Source organism: Toxorhynchites rutilus, chromosome 2 (genome assembly GCF_029784135.1).
Source record: "Toxorhynchites rutilus septentrionalis strain SRP chromosome 2, ASM2978413v1, whole genome shotgun sequence".
Taxonomy (NCBI): Eukaryota; Metazoa; Arthropoda; class Insecta; order Diptera; family Culicidae; genus Toxorhynchites; species Toxorhynchites rutilus.
In genome coordinates this window covers 47,061,832-47,077,115 of record NC_073745.1, presented here as the reverse complement: position 1 = coordinate 47,077,115, position 15,284 = coordinate 47,061,832, and the positions used below count along the sequence as shown (strand labels likewise).

Sequence of the window (15,284 nt, the reverse complement as noted above, 5' to 3'; positions counted from 1 at the left end):
GCAAAAACACGTGCAATCAAAGTAGCTGTGAGAAATGAACTGAACATTCAAAACTGTCGAAATTATCAGCATAAGTGACAGACATAAGTACCGACGCAACCACTGCGAATCAGTCACTCAAAATTAAAATACAGGGAACAAGCACTGAAACATGTGAACGGATTTTGTGGACGAGGAAATATCACAATTTAAGCAAATTGAAGCTGTTATGTCGGCACATTGACATAAGGTAACAAAATGCGACATATGGTCATCTTGTGTAATGTTTCCGCGAGGATAAGAATGGACTATGAATCAATCACCTTCAGCTGGTTCTAAAAAACCACACAAACCATCGCCTCTTTTCAGGAGCACCAAAACATTCTACTAAAGAGTTAATTCCAATATTTCAATGCAATCTAAAATAATATCCGCAGTGATATACAAGCGAACTGAATAAAATAATTTCGTAGTCCTACGATAGGAGCGCGGTTCTAGTGTCTTGCATACAATCTCCTATAATTTCAGGATTCACGACAAGCATTCGGTTCTGCAGCAGTTTTGTTTGAAAATTAGTAGGTAATTTTTGCTGATTCGTTATTTTCGGTCTGTTCAATACTGTTAAAAACTACTGTTTTCAATGTGTGTTGGAAAATGTCAAAATGAGATTTACGCAGTTCAATGGAGGCTACATTGACAGTTACAGCAATCCATTTGCGAATTTTGGATTTATATTTACAAACCTGGTAAGCTGCGTTCTCAGTAATTGATCGTAGAAATACAGTTCTCACAACAAGAAACACGAAATAGTCGGAGGAATGGAATGTTTTCGGATTCAATGCTGAACGCATATTGTCACATATTTTTCATCACGTTTTTATTTCATGCACTTTGCTATACATTTACTATAAAGTTTCTTTTTTCATGTATAGGAATCTTTTTCCAAAAAGAAAAATATTCATATCTCTGCTAGGATCAAATCATAACTTACAACGTTTTATCCCCACAAGATTCTAGTTTAAAATAAAGAATTTTCAGCTTTTCTGTTTACACAAAATTAGCGTAACTAACATCTAGGCAACGATTAGTTTTGTGTTTGGAACTTGTTTGAGTTTTTGATTTTCTTTTCTGTTTTTTTGCTATTTATTCTATCAACTATCTCTAATAGTGTTGTTTTTGTATTTTACATTTACACTAGTTATAAAAAAATATTTATGGTGAGCAACTAAACTTACATTTCATGGTTTGCGTTATAAAAATATACATGCGTACGCTTGATTTGCGTTAACTGCTGTTGGCTCTGGCAATTGGGTGGATTTTCTCCGCTTGTATGCTCCCACAAAAGGGGTGGCAACTATGTGTGTGTTTGTAGTATTGCATCGGCCCAGCACTATCTTCGTTTCAGGTTTTATTTCTGAGCGTTTTTTCCATCATTTCACTTACATCTCTAGAATATATTACAGTTTTAAATTTTACGCTGCCAGGTTTCGCTGTTTTGTCTGCTTTGTCTTGCGAATAAATATCTAAGTAATAGTGGTGGTATTACCCGGACAAGAAACAAGTCTAACTCAGTCTTAAAAACTCATTCTAAAATATATATATGAATGTGACAAAAAACGAAGAATTTAAACAACTTAGCGTTCGAACGAACTTATTGCCTACACAGCATTCCTTTCAAATCCTTACTACTCTTTTTCTTCGCGTTGTTCAGTAACAATATTTCCGCTCAATCAGTCTTTTCTACCAGAAAGAAACAAAAACGTTTTGATTTCTTCTTGCAATTCTCACTTCACAGTGCGGTGCTGATTTTCCTTCTACTACTCAAATATGGCATTGATTCCAACTAACACTAAACACATTATGCTACGGGGTTTCCTACTTTTATTTTTGCTCACAGCTACTCTATTAATTTTTGCGTTTTTTATTCTGTTTGTTTGATTTTTTTTTGCCTCGATTGAGATATGGCTTCACAACTTTACATCCAATGACATTAGTCTAAATCATTTTTTTGCTAGCTTATGGTAACACGAACGTAAACAGAGTAAATGTTGAATTCCTTCCAAGTATGTCGATAGGCACTAGTCGGTGAAGTTTATAACAAAATTAAAGGCTTGTCTTGCGGATGCTCCCGATAAAGATATATATACAGTTTGGGCGGGAGGAACTCAAATCGCGAAAGATAAGCCTAATAGTTTTAGTACGGAATTCGATACGGTTTCAACTCCCCTCGGATAGGGTAGATTCGATGATAATAACAGAAAACAAATAATAAAGGAAACAAAAAAAAAAAACATACAGTAACGCAAAATAGTATAAATACACAAAAAATATAAGATTTCCTGCCGTCGTAAAAAAAACAAACAATCCTTTTCGTTATTGCACCTTGGTTTCTGGAACTGGTATAAATTGTGTTGCTAGTGGATGATTTGGGTGATTCGGGGCACTAATTGGAACTTTCGTAGCTTCAGTCTATTTTGTTTGTTTGTAACAATATGGTTTTTGGTTGCTTCGGTGGGTTTGTTTTGCTCTCTCTCTCTCTCTCAGAGATTCCTGTTATTCTATGCTGATCGAATCGATTGGAATTAGTTATTAAAATAAACCGTAGATAAATTAAACTATGATAATAATTTTTTGTTGTAATTTAAGGTAACTCATGTTGCGCGGTCTTGTGTGATTAATAGTTAGCGTTCGTTCAGTTTCTTATTTCGATTTTCTCCTTTGAGCTTCAAAATGTCTTTTTGCTTTCGTGTCTACACAAATGGTAACATTAAATAGGAAAAATAGGATAACTTAAAGGTAATGGTAGTAACTAAAAGTATTCCACTACTCGATTGGGAGTTTAGAAATTTGATAGTACGAGTTTAAAAGGACCTTCCACCGGAACGATGGAAAAGTGTCGGCCGTGACTTCAAAACTAACCTCTTATGACGATTCCATGTGGACGTTGCTGTCAGGGATAACCTCCCGTTTGATAGGCATCGGATTGTAGTCCTCCTTGGCTTTGCCAGGCGCCGGGACAATCACCCCCTGTTGCTGGGGTGGCATTTGGGGTGGTGGTGGCAGGAGGTGTTGTGAATGTGGCGGCGGATGTTGATGCTGGGAATGGCTTGGCATTGGTGGAGGTGATATCGAACCACGGTCCGAGCTTGGTCCACGTCGTGTCATCGAGAGATCTTCCACCATGTCATCGCCACCACCACTGATATCCCGTGAGTCCTCATGATCCATGGGTTCTCTTTCCGGTCGTTCGTATGCGTCGGATCCATTGTTGCGATGGTGATGATGGTGACGTTCCTCTTCGTTGGACTCTGTCCTGGTTCGCTCACGGTCTTCCGCTGAACCCATCGAAACCGATCGCATATATTTCATGAGAACATTTGGACTGGGGGAGCGTGCCGTTCCGTGGGTTCCAGGCGAGGTGTTGATTCCGTTAACTGCAGCGTGAGCCGCCGCCGCAAACGCCATAGCGTGTAGCGCTTCACGACCGGCAATATCTCCGCCCCGGGCCTCCAGAGCTTGCTGGAGGAATGATGGGTCCAGGAGAGCTGCAGCGGGATGGGGGATCGTGGGTGGTAAATGATGGGTCGAGCTGGGATTCATCATCCTTCCATTATCCTCGTCTCCGTGGGGCATCTGGGACTGTGAGGGGATCTGTTGCTCGCCGGAAGGTCCGGCGGCGAACATGTGGGTCGCTCCGCCTAGGCCATACGGGAATGTGGCAGGACTAGTGCTGGAGCTGGGGCTTCGTTTGATAGCGCGGTTCATCGGTCGACCGGTTGTGATGCCCAGTTTTTTCACCTTGTCGTACAGTGTTCGCGAGGGGATGCCGAACTTACGGGACGCCTGCAACGCACTCATACCTTTGCGAACGCAGTCGATAGCGTTCATGAGGTCCTGCCGGCGGTACTGTTTGTACCGTTTCCACTCGGGTTTCTGCTGCTGGTGGGGAACGTAGGATGCGAGCCGTGCATCATCGGCGCTGTAGTTCAAGCGTGGTTCCATCATCGCTTCGTCGTCGTACGATCCGTCTCCGTAGGGCGAAAGTGGTTCATTGATATGCTATGGGAGAAAAAGAAGTGTTTGGTTAGAGGAATTCTTGATCTTTGTTCTTCTTATAGCAGCGGTCGTAGTAGGCGTATCAGACATCTTTTGACAGATAAATGGTAAAAATTTCACGTTTTATTTTGTAAAAGTTGTTCAGGATGGAAACCGCGAGAAGAAATTTGGATTTGAAGCCGGTGAGGTCTGGTACTTAAATCGTGAAATCGCTCAAAGTGGCTAAATCGACCGTGTATGATGTGCTGATGTTCATATGGATCAGTGGCAGTGGCAGTGGCAGATACATTATCTCTCCCAACAAGTTGTACACTGATCGTTGTACAACAGGACACTATTACAACTAATTTTTTCTTTAGATTCAAAATACGGTGCAAATTGATACAGAAACGGGAAAAATGGTCGAAAAAAGTAGAAGAGCCTGAACAATTGGTTTTTTATGTAATTCTTTTCATTTTTCAGAAATCTGTTGTTTTGACTATTTAGAAACTTCAAATGGTGACCTTGAGCAGGTTCGTTTGATATATGTACTCATAACCGTCAAACGAGTTGTAACGAACAAAAAAACAAAATTGGCTTTCCTGCCAAAAGCTCAACTGTTCAACTATCTAACTGAAAATGATTAATGAATATCAGTGTGACACGTAAAAGGGTGGAATGTTAGACGAAGTAAGTTTCGTATAATAATTATCTCTGATTCCAAACAGTGAGCCGTAAATCTTTATATAATGAAGAAACCTTTTATAACTTCAATAACATTCTTGAAGAGTTGCAATAAATTTGTGTGAGCCCATGAAATGTGTAAGATTTTTTTTTGTTTTCTCTCGAGTCCCGATTGATTCGGATGGATGGATTTTTCCTAAAAACAAAACGGAAGAAAAATAACTTGACGTTTCTATGGAACCTTATTGAGGCATTAAAGATGCTTATTGAAGGCTGCCATCACAAGTGACATTTTTAGTTAGTCCTAAGTAAGCTTTAGCCAAGCTTGTTTAAAGCTGTAACTGAAGCGTATAAAGAGCCCTATATTGCAGTTATCTTACTAACCCGCTCCACCATTTACATTACCCTTGTTCCTACACATTGACTGGATGTCCAATTTGTTCGATAGAACGAATTATTGCACAAAATGATGTGTTGCATACAACATTCACGGGAACCAAGTTGAAAGAAAGAATACATAATACATGATTTACCATTGCATTCGCTCGCAGAACATACCTCTCTTATTCGCTAAATTGCTCACTTGTTTCACTATTTCCACTGTTGATGTCTTAGGCGAAAAAAATGTTCAATAAATTTGCCGTCAAATGGTATATATTATAACATATATCGTAAGAACAATTCTGCGTAATATGCATTTGAATTCTCTTAATTTTTCGTTACATTTTTCCTAAAGTGACTCCCCTATATAGAAATAAAAGACTTAGTCCTACGTAAAACGGTACTGTCCGGTTCAAAACAGTACGTTTGGTCAGCCTACTGGGGATGACCAACAGAGAGTCCAAACTTTAAGGCGGGGGTATCCGAAGAAAAGTACTAAAATTCATCAAAATTGAAATGGAATATTTTTTTCAATATTTTTTTTTGCTTAGAAGAACAATAAATTATCTGCATTTTTATATAAAAAAAACATTTCTTGTGCCTGTAACCTATCCCGAAATACATCTGATTTTGTGATTCCGGAGATTCTAAATGAATCAAGCTTTTGGAGGGGGGAACTTACCCGATAACTGCCGCCGTTGGAGTGATGGCTACTGCTCGGGTCCGCCGGGTGGTGATGAACATCGGAAGTACTCGCCACGACGGATGTGCTGGCTTCGGGGCTGGTTCCGGGCAACGTTTGTTGGAGCGACAGGGCGGATGACGTGGGTTGCGATGAGTCAGCGGCGTTTGGTTGGGCGAGAACGTTGCGAAGGATCGGGGTGTCACGGAGCATACTGGACATGGATTGGAGCTTTTTGCGTTTCAGGGGGTTCATATCTGCGTTCGAATCGTACACCGAGCTGAGCATACTGTGCAGCTGGGGAGGTTGATGTAGGGTGACTGGGATTTGAGGGGGTAGAGACCATCGATGGTTTTGGGATTGTTGCTGCTGCTGCTGAACGGAGATTGACGATGATGACGAGGTTTGGGGTTGATCGTCCTGGGGATGTTCGCTTGGGTGGGAGTATGATGAATGGGGCGGTGGTGGATGAGGGAACGAGGACAGCTGTTCACGACGATCTCGCTCTTCGTGATCACGGTCCCTTTCCCGGTCACGATCCCGCTCCCGTTCCCGGTCACGATCGATATCTGAGGGACTCTTGCGGGAATACAGACTGGTGTAGGGGGATTTGTACGAATATGGTGGGGATGAGCTACTGCTCTGAGCAATTGAGACATTTGTGGAGGTCGAAATGACCGCGGGTGGAGACTGCTGATTGCTTGTTAGCGTGTGTGGCTTACTACTGCTGTAATTGCTGCTGGTAAAGGCAGATTCACGTTCCCGTTCGTCGACCATTTTCTCGAAGCGTCCCTTCAGATCGGCCATATCGAACAGCCCCTTCACTTCCAACTGTTCGGCAATCTTCATGATTCGTGGAATCTGCGCCTGGGTGACGTTCACTTCTCCCGTGTACATGTACTCCAACAGGGCACGCATCTCGAATTCTTGCACACCGGGGAAAAGGATGCTGCAGTGGTCCATCGGGACGTCCTGCAAGATGGACTGGAAATATGGCGAATTGGCGGCCAGCACCACTCGGTGAGCCTTGAACTGAACCTGGTCGTCAACGTAGATCGTGCAGTCGACATAGCACTCCATCTTGATGAGTGCATCCAGGATTTCGACCAGATTGCTCTTGTGATTGTTCCATCGCAGACAGTAAGTTTGCGCTTCGCTGCTACCCATCTTGATAGCTTCTAAATTTGCGGTAACTGCAGAAAAAAGGAAGGAAAAAAAATGTGCGAATCAGATGATAGTGCGTATTTTCAGCGGTTTGCTTTGATAGCCAAGTTACAAACCAGCCACCCCCTTTTACAGACATTCAAAGTCACCGCACACTGCGATGAAGGTGGTGGGTGGCGAAATACGACGAAATATCGCCACATACGACCCACACCATGACGGCAGATAGCGTGAAGTAAGGATTTTTGTTTTGCTTCCCCCACCCATTGTGGTGCACGATTTACGAGGAAACCACCAATCGCGTGACTAATCTAGCGCGGCTCATGTTTTGGCTCTTGCTCGGGTGCTCGAAATTCGCGATGTTGTGTTTTGCCTGCTTTTTGGCGCAAAAAAAGTGCGGCTGAGAAATGGAACTCGGTAATTACCGAAGGTTCGCGCCAGCCGTGCTTCGGCTTAGAACGAGCGATTTTTCATTCCATTCAGCGAGGTTTTTTTTTTTGCAGAAGCAGCGATTCGGAAGTGGAAGGAAAAGCTGTGTAATTGTCTGGTGGGAAAAGTGATTTGCATAAATCGGGGGCTATTTCGCGATTAGTGTTATTACGACGCAGGTAAGCTTCAAAGCTTGATGTCGTGGAAAATTCAAGTTTCATGACGCTTGACCCCTTCAAAATTCACAGCTGCATTCTGTTGCGCTACTGTTGCTCTTTTCCTCGCCCAAATAATGATTATGAATGTCTATCGCCCTCAGGCTAATCAGCGTTTCAAAGTTTTATGACACACGCCCTTTGTGTGCAGGGGGTTTTGCTGCACTCCCGCACCCGCTGTAAATTGCACAATTTGAGGAAAGCGGGTGCCCAATTAATACATTTTATTGCAAGCCACATTCTTACACACACTCACCCCGCTAATAATAGGCCCCGAACGCGAGATACTATAAAGTGTGTGCCGTCAGGAGAAAATAAGAAAATAAATGAGGGCTGAGGGTTGAGGCTGATCGGATCCTTCCCTTTCTATTTTCGGAAAGCCACCACCAGTTTTAATTTGGTATCGCATGAACTTACTTTCCCTCACACATCCAGTGCTGCTCCGAAAAAAGGGCTTGCACCGCATGAGTCGCTGCCGCCGGGGTCGAAGTACTTTCGCTTTTTGTCTATTTTTTTTCCTTGTGCTTTGTGTGTTCGAATGCACTTTTTTGATATGCTAGCACACCCTCATTCAAAGCAAAAATCGGAAGTTTTCCTATTTTGAGTGCTATTTTCTGTTCTACCACATGTGCTGTAAGGGACGATTGTTGCCAACTACATTTTTGTAGATTGCGTTCCAACCACAGAAATTTGCGTTTATCGCAAACGCGTGGTTACGCACTGTAAGAGTGGTTTCTGTCGCAAGCGAAGCGCCTCGGCGATTGCCAAATTCTTCCCACGTTTGTGTTGTGATCGAGGATCGATGATTAAAGGGTTGTCTTCTGCTTCCCCGTCGACCTGCCCAAAGAAATAGGGCTTATTGTGACGAAAGAAAGGAAAATAAAATATCATCGGGTCATTGTTTGGGATCGTGTCATCCTGCGGAAGAGGTAGCAATATTGTGCGCCACGGAGCAGGAAAAGGTTGGCGATGAGGTGAATTAAAATGCAAGATTATGCAAAATTGGTTTGCATTGGCCCGGAATGTGAAGTGAAATGATTTTTAAAGGATGCACAAATATGCAAATTTGCGATGCAATTAAGTATTCCGAGGAGCGAAGAAAGTGATGCGATCCGCATGCGATTCCGTGGGAAAATAGGGAATAGTTTGTCAGTTTGAATACGAAGATGCATAACTGTGGGAATGCAGTCGACTTCTAAAAAAAGTCGCATATCTATTGAACGAAGGAAAATTGTTACCTGAACACAATGAAACCGAAACAATATTTTGCAGATCAATTTATCGCACCGGAAAAAATGTGCCTCGCCACATTGAGCCAATAAACTTATTCATCCCACACATTACGAAGGCACAACAGGACGAAACAACCCAATTAGGACCAAAAACGGAAGTCATCTGATCGGATAATCATTAGCATTTGGTAATAATCTGCAGGTCAACAACGAAACTTTTGTTTTGCTTGCTCTCTCGCTTCGCTGAAAGTGAGCAAAATCAGGATCTCAAATTTTGACAACTTAACTTCTTTCCTCTTCGTTCGAACCCATTGTGTACGGGTGTGCGGATGTTGCATTTTTCCCCGTAAAGTGCCAAATCCCTCGCTTTAGACCCTGCGAAGTTAGAGAGCTGGTGTCCTCCTCCCTCACAATTCCTTTCTTTTTTGATTTTTTTTTTCTAGTCAGCGGTGGCTTCTCTTTGGTCTGGTTTTTCTGTTCTCACACTTTTCATTTTTTTGCCTGGGTTTGGTTTTTTTTTTTGCTACTCCTAACATATCAAGAAGAAACCCGATTGTGCAACTTTTCACAATGCCTCCGGCACATGCCTCTTCGGGAAAAGAATACCTGTCATGATCGAATTTATGTCTGATAAGATTATCGGTAGTGCTATCAAATTTGCGCATCGTACAAACGCAGAAAAAAACCCTGGAAAAGCATTGCAAAGCAGCTGTTAGTTTGAATCCCAGAAAGCTATCAAAAGAGCTGCGCGTCTTTTCGACAAAAGGATCGCATTCCCTGCGCTCTACATATCGCTGGCTACACACTGGAACCACATGTGGCGTTTGAGCGGAAAATAGGCAACGCCACAACATGTGCTGTGTGTTAAAATTTGAACTTGCACTTTTGCGAAAGGTTTGGCTTGGATTTTCCCTGATCTCAAGTTCACTGTCGAAGCCCTTTTTTTTGGCTTGGTAAGAGGACTGTGACTTGGCAAATTCTGTGCGCAGTAAACGCAGTATTTTGCGGTTTTTTCTTCATCTCAGAACTTACCTTGATTCGAATGGATGATGATTCGTTTCTCTCTCTCTCGTGCCGATTTTCAAACAGTTTGGATTGTTCTTTCGTTCGATGAATTTACGAAACCCGTGCTCATATTCACCACTGGGTTGGGTTTGTTCACATAAAACACAAACACACCGAAAACACGCACTTAACACAATAGTTACAGGAACAGGGGATGAGCAATTTTTTTTTTGAATTTTGATAACCTCAAACACAGCGGGTCCGAAAAAAATATTTCAAAAATAGTGGGGAAGCTGGAAAACTGTTTGCTGCTGTGCGAGGCAATTCAGGTGTTACTTAACCAATTTTGCTAAGTTTTTCAAACTGTTTGTTCACTTAATTTTTTATCTAAATTTTATTTTCAAAGGGTCACTGATTTTTTTTTTTTTCAATCATGCATATTTTTTGCATACTTGACTGTCTTCACTTTTTTTTCTTCACACTCCTCAGACTCGGGCTCGGGAGTTGCACTTCCCGTGTTGGCGGCACTTTCTGCGGAGAGCCGAGGCCAAAGTTTCGTCCTCACTCAACTGGATTTCGTTTCGTACTGTTTTGATAGTTTTATTTTCATGTTTCCTCACACAGTGCTGTGTCGGGCGATTGCGATGCGATTATGTTGCTCCTTGAGAACACACACGCAAGAGTGGGTGTGGGTGTGGGAGCTGCCGTTGTCGTGGTGTAAGTGTTGAACAACAGCAGTTGAGTTCCTGTCTTCAATGCGTGAGTGACGCGATCTTTAGGAATGTTGTTGCAGCACGCGTGACAAGTGTGCGCTTGCACTTCGACACTTCGGCACGTTTTAGGTCTAAAATTTGAGATCACTGAAATTTCACTTATTTTCTACAATTTTTTACAGCTTTGTTTTTGAGTCAATTGATCACTTCGATGCTAAAACAAACAAGTGCGAACCAATTCGCAAATGATTCTAATTATCGTTTTCACTCAAGAACGTAACGTACGAGCTCACAGTCGTCACAGTTGCACGTTTGCGAATGGAATGAAGAAGTTGTGTTCACACTTGGACCGACTGTCGGGTACTGGTCCAACTGTTTGCGGCCAAAACTGTCGCTACAGCGCAAACCCCCAATAGTCTGTGTCGTACACACAGCAGTTCTTCGTCTTCTGTGCATGTATTCCCTAGTGGTATATACAGGCTGTGAGTTCCTGCGATCGGCTCTTCCCTTTTGCACTTCCCCTACAAGCTGTGCTGCGCTGTGTTTTCCCATCCTAGCAAGCATTTTGCCAACGTCCTTTTCATCCCTTCGGCCTTTGGCTTCCATCCCTTTCCTGCGCGCACACTCAACACACTCACTCGCCAATACCAACGCAACGGAGGGCGAATTTTGGAACGATGCATCCGATGCTCGTTTGACAAAAGTTGATCGTCATGTATCGTAACGCAAACGTCGTAATCCGTCCCGGTGTGTACATGGGTAGATGAGGCAAAGGATTTTTTGGCAAACACTCTCGTCTATGTACAGCAGGGTGAGTGCATTTGGGTGCACTCTCGGATGCGAGTAGTGGGGATGACGCAAACCTATGCTACGCACGGTTGCTAGCATAGGTCGCAGAGCGCTGTATGGGCAGGTGGAGGGGATGTAGTAGCATTTCGGCTAGATGCGTGAGTGACTCAACAATCGGGGATTCCAAGCTACTGATGACTTTGTGACTTGGGACAGAGTTGCCAAGTCCGGATTCAGCGTTTGCTGGCCAAATTATGCATCGTTAATCATCGATGCATAAAAGGGCTCCCATTTATGAAATTGTTTAGGCCAAATAGAAACAGAAATTTCCTGGGAAGTATCTGTTGTGGTTCTTTTAACATGTTAACATTTTCTCTGGAAGATTATTCGTGAAGGCCTAATTGGAATGATTGAAATAGTGCAAACCCATAAGCGGTTTGAGATGCATAACACAACAAACCAATAATTGATGAATTGCTTCAATGAATACTTGTGTGAGCATTACACTACCAAATTGTTGCATGGCATGATGATAACGATCCATTTCGCTGCCTCTGGTAAATCAAAGATGTTGTTACTTTTTGTATATTCTATCTAAGCATAAGTTATTGTGTTATTGTGTGAAAAAAAGGAAAAAATGAGTGAACTTAATTGCATTTTCAAATAAGTTGACCAAGAATTCAAAATTTCACTGTCAACTCATCGATAAGATCTAATATTAAGATATAATATTGTTATGAGAAATGTATGTTATTTGCGCTTTAAAGCCAATCATTCATGCATCAGTATTTACAAAAAATAAAAATAAAGGTGAATAGACATGGCAAGTCAATTTGGCGACGCCGAGTAATTACCGCGTATTTAAAATATTTCAAAAAAATTTGAGAACACATTCAAAGATAAGTATATTTGCAGTATATGCACTAAACAAAATCACATTTAACTCCAAGGTTTTTCAAAAATTTCTATCACAACAGCATGGAACTCAGTGGCGTTGAGAGGAGCTCTCGCACCCGGCGCGGAAATATCTGGTTGAACCCCTATTCTTCCGGGATTTTGTTTTCATGTTGTTATTATACAAAAGGAATCTTCAAAAAATGGGGAAAAATAAATTTTATTCGAAACATTCGTGTGACAACTAACAAGTGTGTATGGCACAATACATTGATGTAGGCCACGTGTTCCCATAATGGTGGTTCTTCCAGCGCAGTTCATTACACCCCTACCTGCGACGATTTAACTTTGTCGGGTTCCGACAGTGAGACGAAGAAAAGAGAAACTATTCAACCTGCCAACGACTTCACGCATAGGCGGCATCTAGGAGAGGGTGGCGAGGTTCGTAAACTAGGCTGGATGATTTAAAACTGTTGGTACATGAGGTTACGAGAACCTTAACCCTATTATAGGGCCGTGAAAACTAGGCAATGAATCGACTCCAACTTCAGAGAACTTTACAGAAGAACACATATTTACCTTTGATAAAAAAATAATCTATTGAAACAGTTCAACAAATTGATGGTAGTATAGTTGCCACTGCCCGATAATCCCAAAATCATTGTTTACCGCTGCATTGTAAGCTCACTTTATTACAGTTATGCAAAATCAAAACAATATTTCTGGTGCAGCGAGATTTTTTTTATATAGACTTACAAAGAAAAGAATTGAAATTAGAATTTTCCATCAAATGCATTATTTATTTCATTGGAAAAGCTGCAAGATCTTAAACAATAGATCCTAAATAGACTGTTTCCAGTGAAAAACTACAACGAAATTAAACAGAACTTTCCTCCGGCGCTCTAAAAAGGCGGTTTTTTTTTACATAAAAATGTCTCCTAAAAAAAGTATTCCCAGATACCTTTAGAAGTCATTGATTGAGAAAAATATTCAAAAAAGCCAAGTCATGGAATGATGAAGAATGCAAGTGATAAAATGGAACTAGATACAGCTCCCCTTTACACTGTGAGTAATCATGTGGAATCAAAATTATTTTGTTTATAATCTAACATTAACGGGCTATTGGAACGTCTAGAACCCGTCATCGTTACTACAGGTCGTGACGGAAGTCTTCATGTCGCTCTTAACAACTTCTTTCTCGCCAAATGCAGTGATCAAATACTGTTACCCCTATGCAAATTTAAAGATTTTTTTTTCCTTTTCTTCTATTCTAAATTTGACTATCGGCATAGCCTTAAAAAACTAGAGGTGGGTTATATCTGTGATATAACCGCAAAGTAGACCTAGTATTTTTTATTTGAAGTTGAATTGAACTCAATTCTCACTAAATGAATGGATATTTGTTAAGATTGCTTAAAGTTCTTCTTGAATTTTATGTATTTTCCTGTATAAATGATAATTTCATACTTATATTAATTCCATTCACATATTTACAACTGGTTGGTGGCCCTGAAACGGACTGATCGGTTTGCGTGGATTTTTAGAAGCAAATGAAGATGGTTGAAATATAATTCATTCTTGTTCTCGTGAGAACAATACACGAGACTTGTATACTTATTGCCAGTATATTTATCTTTTTCTTGACACTTACTGCCGCTACAGGTGATTTTCTATTTGTTCCACCTATCTAGCTATCCGTCTATCTTTGGCAGCGTATAAAATAAATAATTCTTACGTGCGAATCACTCGTACACAAACACTGAAAACGAATGATGTATGGAACCCATAAGAGCTTCCGCATCAAACATAACCAGAATGATACTTTTCAGCGTATCCTAACGACTTCATATCGAATCTAGCGGCAATCCAGCGGTCCAACAGAATCTCCGGTGTCGGAATCGATTCCTCATTGTGAAAATCTTCTTGAAAATGGCGTTATCGTTCCAAGAGGTAATTTCGCCATCTTAACGTAGGTATTACTTGCGTCATTTTATTAGTAGTACTTAGTTGAGATTTCTTATGCCAAATAACACGCCTAAAATGTGGTCTCAGTGGCAGGCTCTAGACCTGTTTCGCTCGCTCATATTGATCTCATATTGCTATATCATATATATTATACACGTATAGCATTTGTCATGATATTTTCTGTTATTTTTGGGCTCATTTAATGTAATAAAACGGGATAACAAAACATGTGCTAAAAATAAATTTTGGATGCATTATCTTGACTGAATAAATTTTCAAGCGGGTGAGCGGATACAGATTTTTGTGGTTTCCATAGTCTGTTTTCAAAGCCATTTTTAAGCTAGTTTTTCGGATCAATACTAAACAAACGTTACTACTTCGTTCAGTCGGTAATGAATTATTAACGTTCAAAACCTTGCACTTCAAACAAAACTCTCTCTTGTTTTCATTTCCTGTTTCGAATTGTCGTCCACAACGCACTACTTATCGAATCAAATATATGTATCTGTATTCTATAATAAATAGCCGTTATTCACAACATGAAAGTATACTCTAAATATTGCAAAATTAAAAAAGTCAGTGTTTGATATGCTCAATTGAATGTTATTTGAGTACGGTATATCGATTGTCGTATATGTATTCGTTAATATTTTTCTTATCTGCGCTCATTATTCGTCGGCCTATTTCCGCCACTTCAGTGTCAATCACAAACAAAGTAAACTTTCTGTTTTTTTTTTCAACTAAAACTGATCGCGTCTCGGTGAAACCTCATTGATTACGATATCGCCATTACACAAAGCTGAACTTTCTTATTAATTGGGTATTTTATTCCATTTAAAAATTACTATTGCTATTTCAAAGTAATTTTCAATTTCTTCACGTAGTTCAAACTGTCAAGCTGTTCTAGTAACTACTCTCCCCAGATACTGCTACTGAGTGACACAATAAGTCTTCCCATTGGCATATTGGTTGAGAATAAAATAAAGACAGACCTCACTAGCGTAAGAAGAGTGAGATGTAGCCCCAGCAGCTTCTATAAACTAATTCTCGTTTGTCAGACTCATTATCAGACCTCGTACAATATCCTTTTGATCTTTTTCAAGCATACAAATATGTT

The 15,284-nt window shown here is 40.8% G+C and overlaps 1 protein-coding gene and 1 pseudogene across 1 annotated transcript; both read right to left on the bottom strand.

Annotated features, from left to right (window-relative positions):
- Nucleotides 1–847: 847 nt before the first annotated feature.
- Nucleotides 848–10,873, bottom strand: LOC129768267 (protein bric-a-brac 1-like). The gene is made up of 3 exons (XM_055769790.1): nucleotides 9,834–10,873; nucleotides 5,762–6,954; nucleotides 848–4,038 (listed from the first exon to the last, which is right to left on the bottom strand). The coding sequence occupies exons 2-3, from the start codon at nucleotides 6,926–6,928 to the stop codon at nucleotides 2,902–2,904; spliced, it is 2,304 nt and encodes a 767-aa protein (XP_055625765.1). The 5' UTR covers nucleotides 6,929–6,954; nucleotides 9,834–10,873; the 3' UTR covers nucleotides 848–2,901.
- A 3,931-nt stretch (nucleotides 10,874–14,804) lies between these two features.
- On the bottom strand, nucleotides 14,805–14,968 carry LOC129772229 (U4 spliceosomal RNA; annotated as a pseudogene).
- Nucleotides 14,969–15,284: the final 316 nt, after the last annotated feature.

What these genes read in the sequence shown, in the direction of transcription:
- LOC129768267 (XM_055769790.1), bottom strand. Translation starts at nt 6,928, where the DNA reads ATGGGTAGCAGCGAAGCGCAAACTTACTGTCTGCGATGGAACAATCAC. An exon ending in CCAACGGCGGCAGTTATCGG is followed by an intron (nt 4,039 to 5,761) that starts GTAAGTTCCCCC and finishes TTTCTCCCATAG; the next exon opens with CATATCAATGAACCACTTTC.